This window comes from Zootermopsis nevadensis, unplaced genomic scaffold, assembly GCF_977971745.1.
Source record: "Zootermopsis nevadensis isolate Lab colony 2312 unplaced genomic scaffold, Znev_1.0 Znev_ptg000021l, whole genome shotgun sequence".
NCBI lineage: Eukaryota > Metazoa > Arthropoda > Insecta > Blattodea > Termopsidae > Zootermopsis > Zootermopsis nevadensis.
In genome coordinates, this window is record NW_028259153.1 from 5,538,516 (window position 1) to 5,560,889 (window position 22,374).

At 42.0% G+C, this 22,374-nt stretch overlaps 1 protein-coding gene across 1 annotated transcript in view; it reads left to right on the top strand.

Annotated features, from left to right (window-relative positions):
* Positions 1–1,494: 1,494 nt before the first annotated feature.
* Positions 1,495–22,374, top strand: part of LOC110840074 (uncharacterized) — a 70,084-nt gene continuing 49,204 nt past the window's right edge. Inside the window, exon 1 of the mRNA XM_087353010.1 lies at positions 1,495–2,428. Coding sequence (XP_087209136.1) covers positions 2,230–2,428 — 199 coding nt within the window. The 5' untranslated portion in view covers positions 1,495–2,229. The remainder of the gene's footprint in view (positions 2,429–22,374) is intronic.

The following is a 22,374-nucleotide window of genomic DNA, read 5'->3' on the forward strand; positions in this document are numbered from 1 at the left end:
GTTATGACATTGCTTTAAGAGAAACCTCATTAATAAATGTGGTGTTTAATAAGAAGCAATGTCTTTATGGCGAACGAGCAAAAATCTCAAACACACACATGTAAATGATACTACCTTTTCCATCCTCAGTGTTTTTGTGGATTCTGAGTAAAACTTTTTTCCAATATTTTGACAGTAAGCAATATTGCATTGATACCATTTTGGACTATGACTTGTATTTTAAAACTGCTTTAATCTTAAATTGCCTTCTGTTTACGTTTTTGTTTTAGATCTAACTGTTCACAGAATCCGGTATTTATTTATCTGTTATTACGTAATAATCACGAGACTTTACAAATTCTTTTCGTCATCATCATCATATACGAAAGTGTTCACTACTTGGTAATCCTTGAGGTTTATTTTGCTGGAGTTCAATCATCGCAAGCCTGTACGACTTTGTAGTAGAAAGTTTTGCACAGCGATCTGTTTCTAAGTCTATTTATCAATTCCAAAGTTGCTATGGATTCTCGGCCCATATTTCTTAGCTTAACTGAAGGTGTAGGGGACGTGGATGCTAAATTACACATTACTACGAAATGGAGGTTAATGATCAGCTCTCCCAGGGAAAACCCTCCCGCATCCATTGAATAGGTATTAGATGGGCACTATAACCTGTCCAGACGTTCGTAATTAATTATAGCACCAAATCGTGAAGGCGTATGGAGAAATAGAGGTGTGCTCCACGCTTTCTTAATGTTTGGTTTTAATTAGAGGTGTGTAGTCAGCCGTTTTGCGTTTGGGGAAAGAGGTACCGCTGTGTAGGAGCCCCTTTGTAGCGGCCGAGACAAAAATCCCGCCCCTGTCAGGTATCGAACCCACACAACGGTACTTGGAGGCAAAGATGAAAGTCCTTGCCGGTAATTAAACCCCGGACTTCCTCCCGTAGCCAGTCACTTTACTGTCTGAACTGTGCCGGGAAACTACTCGCATAATTGGTATCTAGTGTAGTCGGAAACTGTCGATACTGAAATGAAGGCAATTTTTACGGGGTTCGACCCATTTTACGATCTGCAGGCTGTGGTTACTTTATCAGTGTTGCGATCCGTGTTGAGGAAATGCAGACTTTGTCCAGTTGTTTATGTACAAACACTTCCCTTCTCTGTTTTTAATGTATGTCTTCCCTCTTCTCAAGAGCTGATATCATCCAGTTATGTCCAACGACGAGCAAAGCGTTTGTTTACATATGCTAACCGCTGAGATATTGGAAAACAGATTAGTTAATGATCTGTATAATAGCACGCTTTTAATGAAGTCATTAATTTTAACAAAAGTTATTTGTTTATGGTTCCGCTATTTCGCATATTACAAGCACCGACTCAGTCAGCTTAAGGGAATGCATAACAGTGTAGTACGCGACAAGGGCTGGCTCTGGAGGGGGGGGGGGCGACTGTTTTTCATGCCCCGCCCCCTGTCATTCGCTGTCTTTCTTCTGTACGCAAGTTGTCGCTGAACACAAGCATGCTGGATATCATATTAACAGCACCAGGACTTTGCATGGACACTGGCGCTGCTGTACCTGAGGGCAAGAGGTAAACCAACCTGCGTACAAGCCAGCCAGGGGCAAGCTGAGGACGAAGAAAGGGGGGCCCCTCGAAGACCCCCTGGAGGCGGACGACCTTGGTGTGAGAGCCAAGCCTTAGCTTTGCCTGGTGTGTCGATCTGCCGCCAGTGAAGCAAGGAGCAGACCAGCAGGATAGACGCTGAACAGGCAAGCGGAAAGAAGCCAACAGGTGTCTCGATTTCCGACATGAAAACATTGTGACTATGTGGAAGTGACGAGCAGTAGACAGAATGTCTGAAAGGTGAAGGTGTAACATATGGAAGGCATAAGGAAGCAAGCTCTTGAGGTAGTGTTTGTTCTGAATCAGAATTTCACTACCTGCCTGCAGACTGGTGTGAATAAATGTGAGGATATGTTGTTCGTAGTTAAGTGACTTGAGGAATTCCGCCAAAGATATTTTTTTTAAAAAAACTAGGATCAAACCGTTGTCTTTCAGACGAAAGTCTGACAAATTCGTAAGTTTGTGGCACAGAGGTAGCTACAGTTCCGACAGACAGTGAACATACGTGAGTTGGTGACTTGTGTGACGTGTGTATTGCCCTCCAAGATCTTGAGGCTGCTACAAATGTGAACGACATGAGAGGAAGTTTTAGTGATATGAAGACGTAGGATCGCCTGTATTGCATACCATGACGTCTCTGACTTATTACGGTGTAGGGATCGAGGTCGTGTTTCTGTTGATGATGATGCAAGAGGTGCTGGCTCAGGAAGCGACCTGCTACTCTGCGGGCAGCGTCGCCGGCGCCGTGGTTGGAACCTTGCTGGTCACCCTGACTCTTGTGGGACTGGCGTATCTGCTGTGGCGCATTTACTGGAGGAGCAGACGTGGTAAGTCCGGTGACACATCACATACATATATTAGCCAATGACACAAGGCATTTGTTTCGAAAACGAGCAGTGTAATATGAATCCGCGTCATGTGAACGATGTTTTGTACGGCAAAAAGAGAAATCATAAGATTTCTTCCAGGTCACTCAACCCAACCGTGCTAAAGCAAATCACAATGAAAGCTGTTCGAATTTGTGGCATTCACTTTTAAATGGTAAATTTAGAAATCCGTGTAGAAATTAAATAGTTTTCTAAGTAGGAACTGAGGTTTTCACGGCGGTCCGAAGATGGTTGTATTCTGGGTTGTGCTGCACGGCGCTACAACCTAGAAGACAGCCATCTTCGGACATAATTTTCTATTCTCGCAGTTAATCTATTAAGATAGCTGCCAAACCCATAACCTTTCTTGATTTGAGAATCAGGACTATGTACTATAATTCGCAAGAAATGTATTCAGATCAAATATTTAATGGTTAGGCATGACTAAATCAGACTGACCATCTCCATAGCACAGGGATAGTTTGTTGTACATTCGGTTAACAAATTATCTGATTTTATGGATCCCGAAGGTCCATTACTGTGTTCATAAAAGCACAACATTGGATCCTGCCCTCAGCTACAGCCTTTCAGTCCAGTTCACATCTTCATCTGCGGTTTCACTTAAATGATGGTCAGCATTAAACATGCGGTAGGCTGTAATGTGGAATATGAAAGGGCTTGAGGTCCGGTAAGAAACACGTTTCCATTTAAAAATATAAACTCCTTTTCTTCAGTTACTAGTAAGAGTTTTTTTAACCTCCGTAAGCTTATTATTGCCGTTCAAAATTTCTTTGTTATAGACATGGAATATTACATACATGCAACGCTTACGCAGTTGACAGAGCGTTCTGGTAACATGGGGAGATTTGTACCCGATCCAGAGAACGTATCTCTACAATTCTTGGGATGCTGGATTTGTTGTGTTTGAATTATCAGTCGAATACTTAAAAACGCTTTATTGGTTATGGAACGGCTGTTTTAATACAAAGGCTGTCAAACATTGAAGTGGACTGCTTGAATTTACGGACATACCTTGCTCGGTATTTTGGCCTGCTAGTAGCAGGGTGACAAGTTGAATCGTTTGTTTACATCAGCTGGGCCTGAGGAGGAAGTTATTTCGGCCATGGGAATGATGATTTTCTTAGAGGAATGTGAGTGAAGTTAGTTACCTGGGAGCGGCCAAACAAATTCAGAGCCGTGCCTCTGTTTTACCTGAAAAGGCCGTATCACCACTTTTTTGTTTTGTTTATTGTTTCGATTAACCCCCTTCTTCCCCACCCCCACGAATTCGACCCCATGTCATGGGAGATAAACGAAGTGGGCTACACATTGTGGTTTCGTTCAAATCTGGTGGAGGACATAATCAAGAAAACAAAAGTTCTGTGGTAGACTGAAGAGGTTGATTTCCAAATAAACTGCAATTAAACTAAATTGATACAAAATTTTATATATACAGGATGATTCAAAAGGTTAGGGCCAAACTGAAGGAGCGTATAGAGGGACTCAGAGAAAACAACTTTCGAATAGGAATCCACGTTCTCCGAAGTTATCCTGAGTCAGTCGAGGCCATTAAAGGTAGGAAAGTCCGATAATATACCGCTGAAATAATCGTACTTTGCTATTCTCTTACTAGCTTAATTTTGTTTTTTATTAATGTACAAGGATTACATTAGCAACCTTACAAACCAAATTTACAACAGGTCCACAGATCAAGAGAAAATCCCTGCTAGGAATTCGATATACGCGCATGCGCAAGATTTCGCGGTGAGTGACGACCCATCCTAAACGCATCCGTTCCACAACCGCTGAACGAACAACAGACGACAGGCTTTCATGTGTTCTAATGGGTACAGCTTTAAGATTGCCTCACAGTGGCACAGCGATTTAATATAGAATATTATCACAACACCCACAGAACACATTAGAGGTGCACTCACTACACGCTACTCTTAACTGCTTGATGTTTTCAATCTGTGTAGTAGCATAAAACTCTGACGTATCGAACTTCCCACCAATAGCAGCCCTCTAGTCCACCAGGCAGTAAACATTCCCCCCGCACCGCACCAGAAACGACTTCCCTCAGCAAGATTTTTCTCGTGATCTGTGGACTGTATGTTATCAGACCTCCCTACCTCAATGGCCTCGACTGACTCAGGATAACTTCGGAGGACATGGATTCCTATTCGAAAGTTGTTCTCTCTGAGTCCCTCTATACGCTCCTTCAGTTTGGCCCTAACCTTTTGAATCACCCTGTATATATATATATATATATGCATGCTCATGTCTCGTCACCAGAATGTAGGACAAACTCATGATATAATACTACATAAATATAGCTAATGAATACTTGAAAATGTTGCAAAATTCAAGTATTTCCCTACGACAGTATTATTATTATTTATTATTATTTATTTAGTGTTCTGTCTGACGACAGGTCCATATGAACAGGATCCTTCCATCCTTTTCTCGGACTGGGACCTGTTCATATACGTTCTTGGCAGATGATCCAGAAGTGGTTTGCCATTGCCTTCTTCTGTGTGTGAATGGAGTAATTGTTGGGATGCCACGGAGAAACCGGGGAAGCCCCCGGAGGAAAACTCCGTGTTGCCTAGACCACGGCCTTGCCCATCACAAGTTAAAAATTCGGGCACCGCCGGGAATCGAACCCGAGACCCCAGGATTACAAGGCCAGCGTTCTAACCGCTAGACCACCTCATCTTATTATTATTTAGTGTTCTGTCTGACGACAGGTCCATATGAACAGGATCCTTCCATCCTTTTCTCGGACTGGGACCTGTTCATATACGTTCTTGGCAGATGATCCAGAAGTGGTTTGCCATTGCATTCTTCTGTGTGAATGGAGTAATTGTTGGGATGCCACGGAGAAACCGGGGAAGCCCCCGGAGGAAAACTCCGTGTTGCCTAGACCACGGCCTTGCCCATCACAAGTTAAAAATTCGGGCACCGCCGGGAATCGAACCCGAGACCCCAGGATTACAAGGCCAGTGTTCTAACCGCTAGACTAAGAAGTTACAAAAGTATGACTTTGGGGGAGAGGGGGGGGGGGTGCTAGGCTACCATTCATTTCAGAAGGTTCGGTTTCTGTAATAAGAGACTAGACCATTTCTTTATCCGCCGAGCAACTATAAGCTTGTCAAGTAAAATTCTGTTTTGTCTAGTTAAGACCGCTTCCTGCCGATATGTTACATTTTTATTCCAACATTTTGCCGTCCAGCATGTTAAAAAATAGTTACCGCCCAAATTAAATTTTTCGTTTTAAGAGACTGATAATACACAAATAAGAAATCAAATTCAAGTTTACTACGACTAATTGGCTTCAAGAAAGATGAAGTAGTGGTCGGTAACTCGAAGTTGCGACAGCATACATTAAACGTGACATTGAAAGACTGTTCAAGTAAAAACCATATCAGATGTCTCTATAATGATTCATTTTTATTAAAGAATGTTACTGAGTGATGTGCAGGTGTATGTTCGTAGCACCGCCATTAGGCGTCAGTAAATTATCCTCATTTATAACCCGATGGCTCGTGAGTCCGCAAGAAAGGTTGAATGTGGCCTCAGGTCTTAAAAGCCTGAGAATCCCAGAGTTAGCATTTTGGTTGTTAGTTTGTGGTTGACTAGTGAATGTGCTCCCACGTTGTGGCGATGGTGCCAGCACGTGAGACTGCACGCTTGATGTTCTGTAGCTTACCATCAGTTTTATTCGTTCGTTCGTACTAGCCAACGTGGATTACAAGCTCTGATGTTCTGCACATTCCACTGTTCTGGTGTTTGTCATTCTCTCCTGCAACGTGAAAGTTGCTGTGAGGTTGTGGCTTAGACGCGTCCTCCAGAATTATTGCAGGCCGTGGCCCGCAAACCATTGGCGGTCTTGTAAGTTGCCTTATATTGGTTTCAGAATCCTGTCTTTGGTCTGCATTTTAATTAAATACCACTTTCTAAAATTAACCTGCTCTATCACTGACATCAAATTCCTGGAGTTGCAGCTTATCTAACAAAACGTTCCTAATGACGAGGTCCTGGTTCTCGTCTTGGAGACCGGTGAAACTGACAGTTCGTTTTTAGCCCTATATTTGTACAAACGTCACACATTCCTTTTTCATCTGAATCTGTTGAGTTGCTTCTGAGATGAGACATGCTGACGCACAAACACAGTGTCGCCCATCATGTACTCATTTTATGTACTGTGAGTAAACAAGGCCCTACCTGATTTATACATTGATTCCATACAGCGTAGTTCTTGACAATCACCGCTAGATAATTCCCAGTCTTTCATGGAACCCGAAGGTTAATTACCGCTGCCTATCCGTGTCCTAACTGAGATGAATCCTACTTCCTTAGAACCCATTTCAATTTATTCTCCTCACATTTCTTTCCTTCAGAATTCCCGGAAAAGAGTCGTCCCCATGCGTGCTGTATTTCTTGCCTATATTTCATATGATGACCCCTAATATTATTTTGTAAAGAATACAAATTATAAATCTCTTATGTTTTTATCTCTAAGGTCGAAATATTCTCATTACCGTCTACTGTCTTTGTCAGTACGCATCCAGTAAGATTATTTTAGAGCTTACCACTAATTTCTAACGCTCCTGCCGTCAAGTCGCGAGGTTTCAGCTCGCGGAGTTTTGGACTGCTAGAAGAATTGACAAATCCACAGCCTAAACGAATTAAACATAAAAGTAATGATTAATTTGGCCGATGAATTTGCATTTAAGGTATTACTTGTCGCCCAGAATGCTGTATAGCGCGTCTAACGGATCTAAGACCGTGGAAGATAAGTGAACTATAAGTGGACATTCCATTTTTACCCGTTTATGGGAAAATTCTCTTTCCCCTCTGCTCCGCCATACTTTCTCTCTTCTAGTCGACACTTCCAGTCGAACTGTTAGTAAATGAATCCGATGAAGTGACTTGTACAGAAGACGCTGTATTAACGGCGAACAAAGCTGTTCAGAGTGAGAGAAGAAACGATTTTGTGTGACATTGAGCACAATAATTTTGCAATGCGTAGTAAAGTCGTCATAAGATTTTGTGTACTACAACCTGGCAGCTCAGTTTACCCGAGCAATACTGGTTTTTATCTACTGGTAAAGGATGGGGGTGGGAGTGGGAGAAACCGCCCCCAAGCTGCTTAAAAAAAACCTCGCCTCTCTCTTATCCCTGTCGTGGGTTTTAGATTTGTTGGCTCTTTTGTACTTCGTAATGGCCGCGTACAAAGACCGTATTTCTCGGCTGTAAGTGTGTCTATCCGATTTTCTTGTTTTTAACGAGTGATGTAGCTCGGGTGATAATTGATTCATATTCTTGTAGCCTATAGTTCGAATCCCACTGTTAGGCCCTGTCAGACATCCACTTTTGTTCTGTTTAATCTTTTAGTGATAATGCTGAATTTCATGGGACGTGCTGTAGTCGGGGCGAATCTCTGCGCTCGAGATCCGTTAGAAGTAAAAGGCAAGTGAATCAGAGTGGCAGGAGATAATAAATCAAAAAAATATACACACACAAAACCTTATTTCCCAGCGGCAGTGATTCGTAGTTCTGTCTTAGTTCGTGTCGACATTGCTTTTGTTTACATGGTATTCGCGTTTGGAACCTGAAAATTAAAGTATACAAACCATTAATTTTGCCTGTTGTTTTGTATGGGTGCGAAACATGGTCTCTCACTCAGAGGGAGGAACATAGATTGCAGGTGTTTGAGAACAGGGTGTTGAGGAGGATATTTGGGCCTAAGAGGGAAGACGATGGGGCGTGGAGAAAACTGCATAATGACGAGCTTAAAATATGTACTCCTCCCCCAATATCGTCAGGGTGATTAAGTCGAGAAGAATGAGATGGGCGGGGCATGTAGCGCGCATGGATGGGACAAGAGGTGTGCATCGTGTATTGGTCGGGAAGCCTGAGGGGAAGAGACTGCTGGGGAGACCTAGACGTAGATGGGAGGATAATCTCAGGCGGGATCTATGGGAGATAGGAGTTGAAGGAAACTGGATTTTGTTGGCCCAGGACAGGGTCTGGTGGAGGGCTTTGGTTAATTCGGTGATGAAGCTTCGGGTTCGGTAAGCCATCTAGTTAGTTAGTTAGTTAGTTAGTATTCGCGTTTGATTTTCTTATACCTGTAAGCTAGTGACATAGGCAAAACTCACAAGTTTCCCCCGACTGCAGTAAAGTAGAAGTTAAATCTCCCTGTGCTCAAAGGACCAAAAGTTACGAAGACGTATGGGGGGAACGGCGGTAAAGCTCCACACATTTTTAAACTCCCACCTAGATGGGTGTTAGTGATGAGGGTACTAATGTGAATATTCATCTCAGCAAGCCTGGCAGCAAAGCGATGAATGCAACACTGCTCTATAATTTTTGTTTTGAAATAAAAGGGTGACTCGTGGGCGACTATTACCTGCGAAATCCCTTCAAATCGAGACAAATTCCTGAAATACTGTCAAGAAATATTCGTATGTTTTACGCGTGTGATTTGTATTTGCTAACCTGCAGAAGTGTTACTATAGAAACAGCGAAGCGGACCAACTTTCGTTAATATTAAGTTTGGAATCATGTTCTTTCTTGAACACTACGCCACTGATTAGTGTTTTATGGGCTTGTGTTTGCATGTGTTATTTTCTCTCCTAAGTGGAGACTCCAATGTTTCTGACCCGAGAAAAATACTTGGAGTCTTAAGTACCACGCCACTCAATTACTTTTCACATTCTTCTGATTAACTTGGGGACAATAAACACAGATATTGTCTTCTGTCTGAGGGCTCTGAGCCCAAGAGACAGAGAAAGTTGCAGGAGGCTTCGTGATTTGGATTTTATACCAAATATTGCTGGAGGGAATCAAACGCTGCTGGAGGACAATTTCCAGCTGTACAGACTGAAGGTGCTCCCACGACCTGGTTAGCCTTACGTCACTCCACTTACAGACGGTGTCGCAAGTAATTCACAATTCACGCAACAAACCATTCAGCTGGTGCGGTGTGGGATTTTTCTGTAGTGTAAACAAACAGCAGATATGCGGGCTCCATTGACAAAGCAGCCAGCTGTCTGGAGGCGCCAATATGTACATTTGTGGCTGTATATATTTGAAAACTCTCAGTTGTTTGAAATTATTAAATTATTTTGATTTTATGTTTACATTACCCATTTTTATTTAAGTTACGTTTATTAAAATATTTATAAAATTAGGTATTTCGCACACTGGCTATGTCTCCGTCTTCAGATAATAGCGAAGGAAGGTACAGTTGATAAGGCTTCAGAACAAACGTCAGTTTTATTTTAATTAACATCTATAAAATAAATACGTCGTAGATATTTTCGTGTTACCTGGGTTCTCCAGTGATTACCCACTCTGTTGTTTTATGACATAGAACTATTACCTATAAATAGGGCGACAAAATTTGCTCATGAGTTCCACGTCGTGCGATTCCTTGTAAAAAAAAATTCAAATTTTAAACATCAATCGTCATCTGTTTTTAGATTTTGAGATACATTCTGCCGTCAAATGAACGATAATAAAGAAAATCTTCAGGCAGCGAAAACACGATATGGACAGTGAAGAAGTTATTCACTTCGTCTTTATGACAGTGAGACAGTCACGCTTAAAGTTGGTGTTCGAAACAGGCGCCGCGCAGAGCGTCGCGTGACAATTTCTTGTACCTGTCGCAACATACTGGCGTCGACAGTTATAACAGCAGCATGACGTATCGCTACGAGATCTGAGATACTCGGTGTGGGGTGTGAAGTATCCCAATAGGAGGAAATACGACGAAGTGAGGTTAGGTGATCGAAGAGGCCATACGGTGGGTGCGCCACGTCTAATACATCTTCCTGGGCTTCAGACCACTCCCGGACATTTTCCCCCACTATATTAGGGTCGTATCTTCAAGCACCTTCGACAGAACATTAAAAAGCACAGTATCTTTAAGTATCCGGTCGGATTGGTAGCAGGTATGGATCGTGAAGTTGTCCCCCACGATACCAGCCAACATATTTATGCCGTTACGGATCTGATGTCCACGTGCAAGGGTAAAATGGGGTTAGCCTGTGACCAGAGCCGACTCACTGTTGTACTATCAAGTGGACTAGAGGGCTGCTATTGGTGGGAAGTGTGATACGTCAGAGTTTTACACTATTACACAGACTGAAAACATCAAGCAGTTAGGAGCAGCGTGTAGTGAGTGCACCTCTAATGTGTTCTGTGGGTGTTGCGATAATATTCTAGATTAAATCGCTGTGCCACTGTGAGGTAATCTTAAAGCTGTACCCATCAGAACACAAGAAAGATTGTTGTCTGTTGTTCGTTCAGCGGTTGTGGAACGAATGCTTTTAGGATGGGTCGTCACTCACCGCGAAATCTTGCGCATGCGCGTATATCGAATTCCTAGGCAATGTTTACATACGGCGCCCTGCCATCTTGCATCGTTAGCCAGCTTCATCCAACCAGGGTTTTTCGTCAACCGGCCAAGGCTTATGCTCGCGGCGAGCTTAATAACGTCACCAACGGCTGATTGGCAGGAGCTGTCTAACGATGCATTTTAACCGATCGTTTCTACTGGATTCCATAGAAGTAGGACATGATTTTTATTTTTCGTTTTTCAATGTGTTAGCCGGTCGAACACGGTTAACATTGTTAACATTAATGCTCTCGTTATAAACTCAGGACAGCCATTAAGTTGGTAACACTGTTAGCTGTAGGTGAAGGAGGATGAGGAAGCAGAAGAAGAAGAAGAAATGTAACTCATGGGTTGGAGGAATTCAGTGGTCCAGAAGTAGTATAATCTGAAGAGCAGCGTGGAATGTGAGAACAATTATCTGTTTATACCGGTTCTTGCGTCCCATCTAGCGCAGACTACTTGTTCTTGTTTGTACGTGTAGTAGGCAGTGCTGCCATGCCGTGTCATGGTCTTAAATTATCGGTTAACAACCAGAAGTCCGCGGGTCGAATGCCGGCCTACACTACTATTAGGATAGAATAAGCGCATTTCACAGTGAACATTAACTATTAATGGGGCGTGCATGCAGCTTCCAGCAAAGTAGCTGCAGGCTTTGTTCGCGGAGGCAAAGCCGGCCGAGAGCGAAGTTGAGATTCGTGGAAACTAATTTTGCCACTCCTTTAAATTATAAATTAATATAAGGTCAAAGGTAAAGTTGTTGCTACGCCACGAAGACGTATGGAGTACAGGATATACAGGCCCTCGCCGCTTTACTCCCGACGAAAAATGCCTTCCGGTGCTCATTGGATACGATGCTGGGTGGGCAGCAAAGGCCATCTGAAGGCGATTGCAAGGAGAAAAATTAGCGCCTCTGCTGGAAATCGAAATCCGGTCGTAGGTCCCGTAGTTTGTCGTATGTGAATGGGTGAGTTGAAAAGTACGAAATTTGGGTTTACGAAGAAGTTAGAGAAATTTGCTTGTGGAACATATGTATCACCAAAATATTAGCACAGTTCGTAAGAAATGCTGCAAGATAAACAATTTGAGATAAGAGACTGGATAATATGTTTTCTACATGTGGAGGACAGACGCGTGTTTGGGAATCGTTGCATAGATCACGTACATGATGTTCAGTAACTTGTTTCACATCCGGTTAACAGCTTCAGCTGAAGATGTTGAAATTTCTTCGGTCGTGGACTTGGGATGTGATTAGGATTTTTCTCCTACAGGCGAATCATTTGAGAAAGTTTCAAAATTTACTGATTAATCAGGATTTTGATTAAATTAAGTGGAATGGTTATATACATCCAAAATACTTTCCCCACATACTTTCCAAAATACAGGTCTCAGTACGTTACATAAAACAATTCTTTAATCAGTAACGTTGTCTGTGGATGAAACATTGTCTCCTGCTTTGACAGAGGAACACAATTTTCAAGTGTCCGAAAACCAAGAAATCAGGAAAATATACTACATCATTTTAATGTGAACGTGATCAATTTGGGATGGGTGTGTTACATAACGAGAGAACCTGACTGGTTTATAACAACTGTCTGGAAAGTGAGATGTAGGGTCGGCGATGGATGGTCGTGTGGCTGGAGATGGGACTTGATGGAGACAGGCAAGGATCGTGTTCAGTGACGATATTTGGTAGTAGCAGTTGTTACCTTGAGATTCTGCTGCCCTGGGGTTAGTTTTCTTTGCTTATTAGTAAGATGTATTACTTCAGCAAAGATTTACGATCTCGGTCAATTGGAAGACATTGGCGTAAATGGAGGGACAACATTACAGTGGATCTTAAATAAATACGGTATAAGGGTGTGTACTGGATTAATTTGTCTCAGCACATGGTCCAGTGATTTGCTGTTGTGAACATGGTAATGAAACTTATGGTTCTATAAATGGCGGACGTACCGCCACGGTGGTCTAGCGGTTAGAACGCTGGCCTTGTAATCCTGGGGTCTCGGGTTCGATTCCCGGCGGTGCCCGAATTTATAACTTGTGTTGGGCAAGGCCGTGGTCTAGGCAACACGGAGTTTTCCTCCGGGGGCTTCCCCGGTTTCTCCGTGGCATCCCAACAATTACTGCATTCACACACAGAAGAAGGCAATGGCAAACCACTTCTGGATCATATGCCAAGAACGTATATGAACAGGTCCCAGTCCGAGAAAAGGATGGAAGGATCCTGTTCATATGGACCTGTCCTCAGACAGAACACTAAATAATAATATAATAAATGGCGGACATTTCGTGACTAGAGGAGCGAGTATTAGTTTCTGAAGAGGATTCTGCTCCATAGACTTCGGTTACGGGCAACGGCAAGTTGCAGTTGGGGTAACTAAACCTTGAATTTCCCTTTCGTTGCCATTGTATTGATGCCAGGCGGCTGGTTTCATGCAAGACTGCTGCCGCTCTGAAACACTAATGGCGACAGCTCACGAAAGTCTGCAGGGTGTCAGGCAACGTGTCTGCGTCAACTCACAGGTGTTTCCCACGGTCTGCACCGGATAACAACATTTGTCAGTGATACTTTGTAGTTATCAGGGGGCAAGAAGTGGCTTACTTTGTGAGAACCAAACCGTGCAGTGTACTGGTGGTTTACATTGCAGCTTATTCGTGATTTTCGATCTAAAGATAAGCTGTCCTTCAAGTTTCTTCCCAATACGAAACTTCTGAAATAGTGACAATCAGGGTCATGTGCACAGACAAAATGAATTGCATGAAATCAGTTGACGTGGAATCTAAAAACGCCGTTTCTTATTAGAGGTCAAACACAGAATCCGTTATTGTGCGGTTGCTTACAGTTTGAATTTCATTGGGAACGCCGTGGAGGTATGTGATATGTAGCAACATCTTAGTTTTTTTCTAAGAATGATGGACAAAGTTGTTGTCCCATGAGACTGAAGCCTCTATTCTGCCCTAATTGATGCCATTTCTCGTTAACTTTGGCTGAACTAGATACACGAAGTCTTGAACGAAAATTTGACTCATTCTATAGAAAGACAGTTTTCCTCGTTTGTATTTAGCTCTAAGCAGTAGGTCCTGTGCGGTTGATTCAGCGTTGACTTGCATCCAGTATCGTCTTTTATCGTCTGCGTGTTCATCATCAGAAGAACAGAACGTCCGACGTGTATGATAACATGTTGGAGATTGAACCAATGATGATTATGTTCTTCCGGGCTTTGGCGCCGTGTAGACATGCCGACGTTTCGGAGAAACATACTGTCTCCATCTTCAGGTCTAAGGATGGAGGCAGTATGTTTGCCCGAAACGTAGGTATCTACTAGCAAGTCAACACGGCCATAAAACCAACACGAATCTTGAAGCCGGTTTCATACGCCATGTAGTCTTCTGGTTGTGTCCGTATGCTTCCGAGGTACATGCTGCTTCCATTTTTAACCGTTCCTTGTTCAACTACATAGGTCATATAGAATTTGAGACTTTCGCGGCGAGTACAATGGATAAAATCTTCTCAGGCAATCAGCCGCGTTAGCTGGTTACCGTAGTAAACCGACGTTTCGGGAACAAACTCTGTCCCCATCTTAAGGGTTCTGATGTGACTGGATCCTCGGAAGTCGCCTGGCGACGAAATTGCTCACTTTGTCCACAAATTCGGGGTCGGAGATCGTTTTCGGTCGCCCACTCTTGAAGACTCTGGTCGGGACAGAGCCTCGTCCCCTTAAGCTGCTCGTAACATTTGATTTGACGTTCCAATGTGTGGGTTCTGACGACGCAGCAATGCACGTCTACATGAAACAGCAATGCGATCTCGACTGGTTGCAGTTAGCGGCACTGCCAAGGTCACACTTCAGTGCGTCTGTTGTGGCCTCTCGCGGAACGATCCATTTTACATATTTTTGTTTTATTTCAGTCTTGCTACCTTTTTTTCCCCTGCACTGTATGTAGTGAATGAAGAACACCTAACACTTTTAAAATGACAGCCCCATGGTATATCGCGCCTCGTATAAAGTAGACCGACGTTTCAGAAATGCTTTCTACTTCCATCATCAGGCTGCAATTTACATACTCGCTTACGTGATAACCAAAAGTCTCAAGTAAACCTTCGTCATGACCGTGTATATTGTTATATTTTGTGCCATGTTGACGCACATGACTCATGTTTGTTTACCAGACACGAAGAAAACACTCAAGTGAAGTCAGTATTTGTATATTCAATTAAGTCGTTGTAAGGAGAAGTGACAGCCATTGATCTAGAATGTTATGTGGGTTAGAGGCAACGATTGTCGGTGTTTTAGAGAAACTCTTCAGCGCATTTCGGAACTAGAGTTATGAAGAAACAGTGGGAGGGTAAGATTTCTTAGATATTGTCACCAAACATTTCTAGAACCATGAAACAGTCTAAATTCTTATTACACTTTGAAGGAAGTCCAATTAGGCACGCAAAAGGAAAGAGGAACTGGCCATGATGATAATATTAAAGACGAGATGCAGTAAAAATGGATATAAAATATGACACATAGGAATATACCGAATGTTGTATGAATGAGGAAAGGAGAGGCATGAAGAACACTGAAGAATTGTGCAAGTTGAGAGGAAGCAGAGGGAAGATGACAAATGTTGTCCCTGGGGAAAGTTGGATGATGCTTAAGACAGTTTTAGAGTATTACAGAACTGACTTGTAAAACGCTAGATAATGCTGAACTATTTAATCCACACGTCTATGTGTTCATTTGTTGCTTATTTGGGTCCAGACCTTCTTTTCAATGTCAGGGCCGTGTTTTCGTTTTATAATTTGATGTGTTTAGAAAAGTGTGTAGTCTTCTTGTTGTGCATAAACGTTTCGGAGGAACATGCTGCCTCCACTTTTCATCTCAGACGATCATAATCTACCTGCAATGTATGTTCGTCGTTCATAGTTTTAACCTACATAAAGTAACAGAACAAAGCAAAGTCAAATTATAATTCCACAAGACGTAATTGCAATTTGCTGTCTTCACTGACCTGTGATGGTATTGTCATGTATGCAGTGCCCTTCCGATTGGTTTTTACCCACTGAAATGTCGTATTCTCGTTCTGCTGCATGTCTGAGCTGTCGCAAGATAATTGCACTAATGGTAATGAACTGAGGCGTCTCAAGAGTTGCTGTGAGGTATTTTACGTACAGGCCTGAATTACTCATAGACAATGAATAAGAATAGACCATGGGACTTATTTTCGGAGGCGTAAGTTACATCTAGAAAATTTGGCATTTTTTTTTTAGTTCGGTGTAGGATTATGAATTATACGCATTTTATGCCGGGTTGCGTATTAAACGATTTTTTTGTGGACTGTGTTTGCTGTGACTGCACAAAGGAGAATACTTCCTACATGTACAAATACAACTACTTTACATACGCGTCGTATTTTGCTGGTCGACCTTCGTTATGTTCTTATCAGCAGGATGCTATAACGTGAATTCCGTTTATTATCTACTGAAATGGCTAACGTGGTAAGACCATCAGAAAGGTAACGATACTCCACACAGGATAAGTCCAAAATAACTTCATACATACTGGAATCGAAATACGCTGGGAATAACAACATTAGATTGATTTGAATCACGAAAACTTCAGTATTTTCCTATTTATATATTACCAACTTTGTTCTGTCTCAAAAAAACATTTACCAGTCTTCAAAAGTACGAAGCTGCTTTTGTCTTACCCATTGTATGTGAGAGAGTTATGTTTTCTTTCATTTTCATACTAAAAGAACTACACTACTGAACTGCCTTTACTCCTAGACCAGTGAAATGCCGGGTTAGAGATTAAATTCCTTACTTGGACCGAAGCTTGGTCGGAGCTGCCGCACATCAGAAAAAGACGGCGCAGTGGTGAAATGGTGATAACTGTGCAATATAAATTACCATCTAAATTATTGTGGTAAAAACCGACAGATGGGTGCCGCTAATATTAAAGTCCGCTTTTGACACCGTCTGGAGTGAGCAAATACTGCATCAGTTATAATGGAAGACGAACCTTTGCTCGCTGTTGTTGAACACTGCTGTGTTAAGATAGGAATTTCCTTAAAGCCGATTTTGGTGACAAGCAGAAAATAGCTTGAAATGGAATGAATGGTTCGTAAACGCAACCAAAGGCAAACGCAGCTAAGATGACGTTTTTTAAGACAAGAAGATTTAAAAGTGAAAATAGACACGGGAGCAGTTACGAACGACATTTTGTATCTTCAGTATCTACAGAGGAAGCCAGGAAGAAGAATCGAAAGACAATGTTTGTTATTCTAAGTCTTCATGTTGAAATAACAGGGGAAATAAGGGCGAGAATTTGGAACAGGAAGATACACTTAAGAAAAGAGGAGAGATTAGAGAGGAATGTTTCCCGATAATTCTCTTCCGAATCACCACTTTGGCTCTCGTATGCGGGACAACTTGAGCAAGTGTTATCAATCCGCCTACATTTTTTTTTTGTAATATTGGGTAACTGCGAATAATTGAGCACAGTCAGTTAACGGCAGAGAACGCGCTTTGTCAATGTCGTGAGTATTTGGCAGTCGTCCTACCTGTCGCCGAGATCCACTGTTCGTCTTAATGACGGGCATCAACACAAAACTAAGACGCGTCTCGCTGACGAACCCTTGGAGGTTTGCGTGCAAACAGAAACAACAGAAATGAGATTTAATATTGAAATATTACACGAACAAAGCAGTTTAAATTATCTCACTATTGTCATGATTTATTTCGGCAAAGAAAATAATTAAATAATTATAAATAAGGCCAATTTTTAATAAATCGTGATGACGTATTTAGGAGCTGGGGTATCACATTTCGTATAGTGACTGACTACGGACTGGACGACCGGGGTTCGATCCTTAAAGGGGCCAAGGGAATTTCTCCTCTAACCTCTGCGTCCAGACCGGTTCTGAGGCCCACCCAGCCTCCTATCCAATGGGTACCGGGGTCCTTTCCCGGGAGTAAAGCGCGGCCGGGGCGTGATGCTGACCACTCACCCCCATCTAGTGCCGAGGTCAAGAATGATTAGGAGCTATAAGACTTCTCCTCCCGATCGCCTAGATGGCGTTTAGCGAGATAGCTTTACTTTTTACGTCTCAGAACATTTATTACAGTGCTGCTGAGGGTGAATGTGGCCTCTGTTTATTCGGGAGGTTTGAACTGTACACAGGATTAGTTGAGGTGCTTGCCTACACATCCTTAAAATGATTACGATGATGATAATACCTCCTTATAATTTCCAAATACGTAACTCCGAATAACAAGGCTGTCGCATTTAACTGCGCAGATAATATTTTGTGTACTAACTGTGTCAATATTTATCCCCATTGCAGCAGCCTCACACCATTTTTTTTCTTTTGTAATTTAAAGACGGAATTAGGTATTTTGACAATTGAGCTGTAAAAGAAGAGGTATTTACGTAGTTGTGCTACTGATAAGGGAGTTGCTGTGTATATCTACAAACAAATTAGCGCGGCATTTCTGATGCAAACCTTTATTATGGCCACATTGTTCTAAACGTTTTGATGCGAACGTTTCACATTACATTATGAACTTAATTCACTAAATCATTATATTTTATATGTGGTTGTTTCTGGCTATTGAAACCTTCATAAGAACAGGGAAATGCGAGCAAGACAGTGGTCTCGAAACGACATTTTGGGGGGGTTTGCAAAGTTAGAGAAAAATTTAGTTAAACTCTTTACCTGAGCGTGTTATCTCAACAGCTACAGGAAGAAATTACAGAATCAGCACGAGAAAATAAAATAAGTTCGAAGTTCAAAAAAACAAATAAGTATAAACAAAATAACACTAAGTACATTTAATGGATCGGAACACTTCCCCGTGTGAAGAAGTTGTCCTCTAAGGAGACAATGTTCTTCCTGCAGCAATGGCGCACCTAGCTGAAGGAATGTCTTAATGCGCTGCTCACGCTTAAAGTAGAAAATTCTCTTATTTGTCCTTTAGTCACATGAATATTAACACTGTCTTTGATTGAATGACAATTAAATTTGCCCTTGAAAACATTAATAAGAAACCAAGCATCGCGATATTGTCCGGAATAAAGTTTTATAATATTTGGGCATTTTAAAATTAAATAATGTTGATGATAATAATAATAAACCGGACATTATTATCCCGAAACAAAAACGGAACTTGCCTCTTAATTGACATAGAAATACCGACTGACAGGAATGTGATTAAGAAGGAAGCAGAGAAGAGCATAGAAATACAGAGAATGTGGAACGTTCAAGCAAAAGTAATCCCAGTCGTTATAGTGGCAACAGGAACTGTCTCCAGGTCGCTCAGAAAATATTTGGCTAACATCCCGGCCAATTACGATATCAGGGAACTGCAGAAGCCGGCCATTTTGGGAACCTCGTACATCATCCGAAAGACGCTTTCATAAAATAAGATTATATAATACATGTGGCATTTGCTAAAAACAATATGTATCCCGGAAATAGCTGCTGCCCTATGTACCTTAGGGACAAGGTCTGTACATAGAAGTACATACTCCATAAAGTGGTGAAGAGATGGGATAATAATAATAATAATAATAATAATTAGTAGTGATATAATCTCTTGCTTGAAGCTTCGGATCGATTCATTGACGATATATGAAAACGTTTGGAAACGTATTTACGTTTTATTCAGCCATGTCACTTTTAATTTTTAACAAAAATTACGAAATTTGCATGATATTTCGTTATATCGTAGTAAAGAATTTTTATATCATATATATTGTATAATTACCAGTTACCACACACTCCATGGCACGAGTTCGTGTGACTGATTGACAACTAGCATCATGACTTTCGTGCACGTTTTAATGGTTATATGGTACCTAGCAGAACTTGCAACACTAGGCTTTAAACAAACAGGCCTTGAAAATACAGTTGTAGTATTAGGCGTCACTTAATTATTTATTCTGGGAAATTTAAATTTTAAAAATTTCTAAAGATGACTTTCTTCTGGGATGTTGCGCTGTGTGGCCTGGTAGAATTCTGACGACGTTTCGGACGTACTTACTGCCTGATTTTCGCCCTGATAATGGAGGCTGTGAGCGCGACTTAAAAGTGTGTCACGTCCTACTGCAGGCAGGACTCGGTTTACGCCGCTTTCATTTACGCCCGCTTCACTTTTGCGCCACTCATAGATCACGATTGGAGTCGGTGATGAGTCATGACTCTGCCGACTTCCTAGACTCAGATGGTCCTGACATTGTAATAAAACTATAATACTAAATGATAAACTACGGCCTAAAATTTAGATAATTAAATAGAAAACGAAATATAAAATGCAACGACCCCAACTGGGAGCGGAGCTCAACCGTTAAGAGAGGAATTGTTACAGTTCTACAGCCATACTATAACTTATTATCAGAAAATAAGGAACCCAAACAGACATCTATTCTATCGTTTTTAAAGCAGTAAATTTTCTTTCTTTTTCTTAAACATTATACAATTTTCAATACGTAAATTTCATAAAATAAAACATTTTTCAAGTGTTTTGTGTTGATTACTGAATATCTTGGATGAGCCGGGATAGCTCAGTCAGTATAGTGACTACCTACGGGCTGGACGACCGAGGTTCGATCCCCGACGGGGGCAGAGGATTTTTCCTCTAGCCTCTGCGTCCAGACCGGCTCTGGGGCCCACCCAGCCTCCTCTACAATGGGTACCGGGATCCTTTCCCGGAGGTAAAGCCGGCCGGGGCGTGATGCTGACCACTCACCCCCATCTAGTGCCGAGGTCAAGGAAGAGAGGAGCTATACCTCCACTCACCCCAAGCGCCTACATGGCGTATAGCGGGACAAACTTTACTTTACCTTTACTGAATATCTTGGAACGGAACCCAATGTATTTACATATGTTCCTGTTATATTTTTGCTTCAATTTACGCCGGAAATATCAGGTACCTAACCCCGGCGTAAACAGAGTCCTACCTGCACACTAGAAGACACGACATCCCTGAGGCCGGTCATCCTCATAATCGCTGCCGTGAGAACCCGAGATCTCGCCTGTTCTTCATCAACTGTTGAAATTTTGAATCATTATCATTACCATTATTTTAGGGGGTGGGGGGCTACACAATATAATTTACGGGAACCTGCCACATTTTACTTGGTCATGAAAGGAAGTACATAGTCAGGGCTGTGTCACGAAGGTAGCTCCGTGTTCGAGTCTTGACTGGTTAACCTTGACGTGGCAACATACCAGAGCCCCTCCCCCTCTTCTCTTCCTCCGGCATCTAATCACATGAACAACCAATGTCAAATTTTCAGTAGCATACAAGAAAAACTCGTGCAGTTCCGTTTGAACGATTGAATTAACTGTGCTTGAAAGATTTCTGTAACATTCAAGGTTAATTCATATATAAAATGATCGATTATGTTATCCCTCGTGTTTTGGGGATGATCTGACTGAATGTGTTTGGTGTATGATGTATTTACACTGCTAATAGACCATTTTCGATCTAAGCGAAGCAAATTCGTCAGATGTTTTCCTTGGTTACTTATATTTTTCTTACGCTTTTGTTAACGTAGGCTTATTAAACGTCGTGGCCGATAGAGTACCACTCATGCCCTGATGATGGAGGCAGCAAGGGCGTTTGAAACGTCGGTAAACTTCTACCAGACCACACGGCGCTACAACCCAGAAGACAGCCATCTTCAGACTCACCGCCGTGAAAACCTCAAATACTAAATTTGCGCCCTAGAGGCAAATCATTCATGCTTCTTCGTGAGTAAATTCAGGGTTCGATCCCCTGGTCATTTATCTCGCCGGAGATCCATCCATTCTGTTTCGCCAAGAAACTGCATAACTTAACGGAGGTGTCTGTGTTGGGGAAGGGAGAACATGGTATGAACATTCTTTCTTTCGAGGTCATGTCGCAGTCGGATTTTCGTTTGTTTACTGCAACACAAAGAGTTAGCTGCCTGGAAGATAACGATAATTTATTATAAGGTCAACAGGATTTGCGTTGTGCTGCGAACTTTGGATAGGGCTCCTGATCAATTTGCCATTTCCTTCCTCGTATCTCATTTTTTGTCTCTGGCTACCAACAACACCGAATCTCGATTCGTTTAGACCCGGTGATTTGAGTAATCGAGCCTTCAGTATGGCGAAGTTCAAATGAAAGAGATTATAGAATAGGTAGAACTCGTGTCGTGGCCATTTCAGCAAGACTCTGGCCGACTGTTGCCTGAGAGATTAGGTAAAACCACGAAACTTACGCTTCCCACCGCAGGTCCATCGGCCGCGTTTCGAAACTTCACCTGTTTAAAGTAACACATTGTCACTGAGCTAATATGCTAGGTAACATTTTGCCTTGTCAGTGCTTGGCGAATGATGAAAGTGATCCAAAATTTAGTTACAAACGAAATACAGTACAACTCGGCTCAAATTACAACAAAACGGCTATATTTTTTAAGGATATTTAAAAAATACTAATGTAAATACATATTTTCTTTTAAATGTTTTTTTCCAG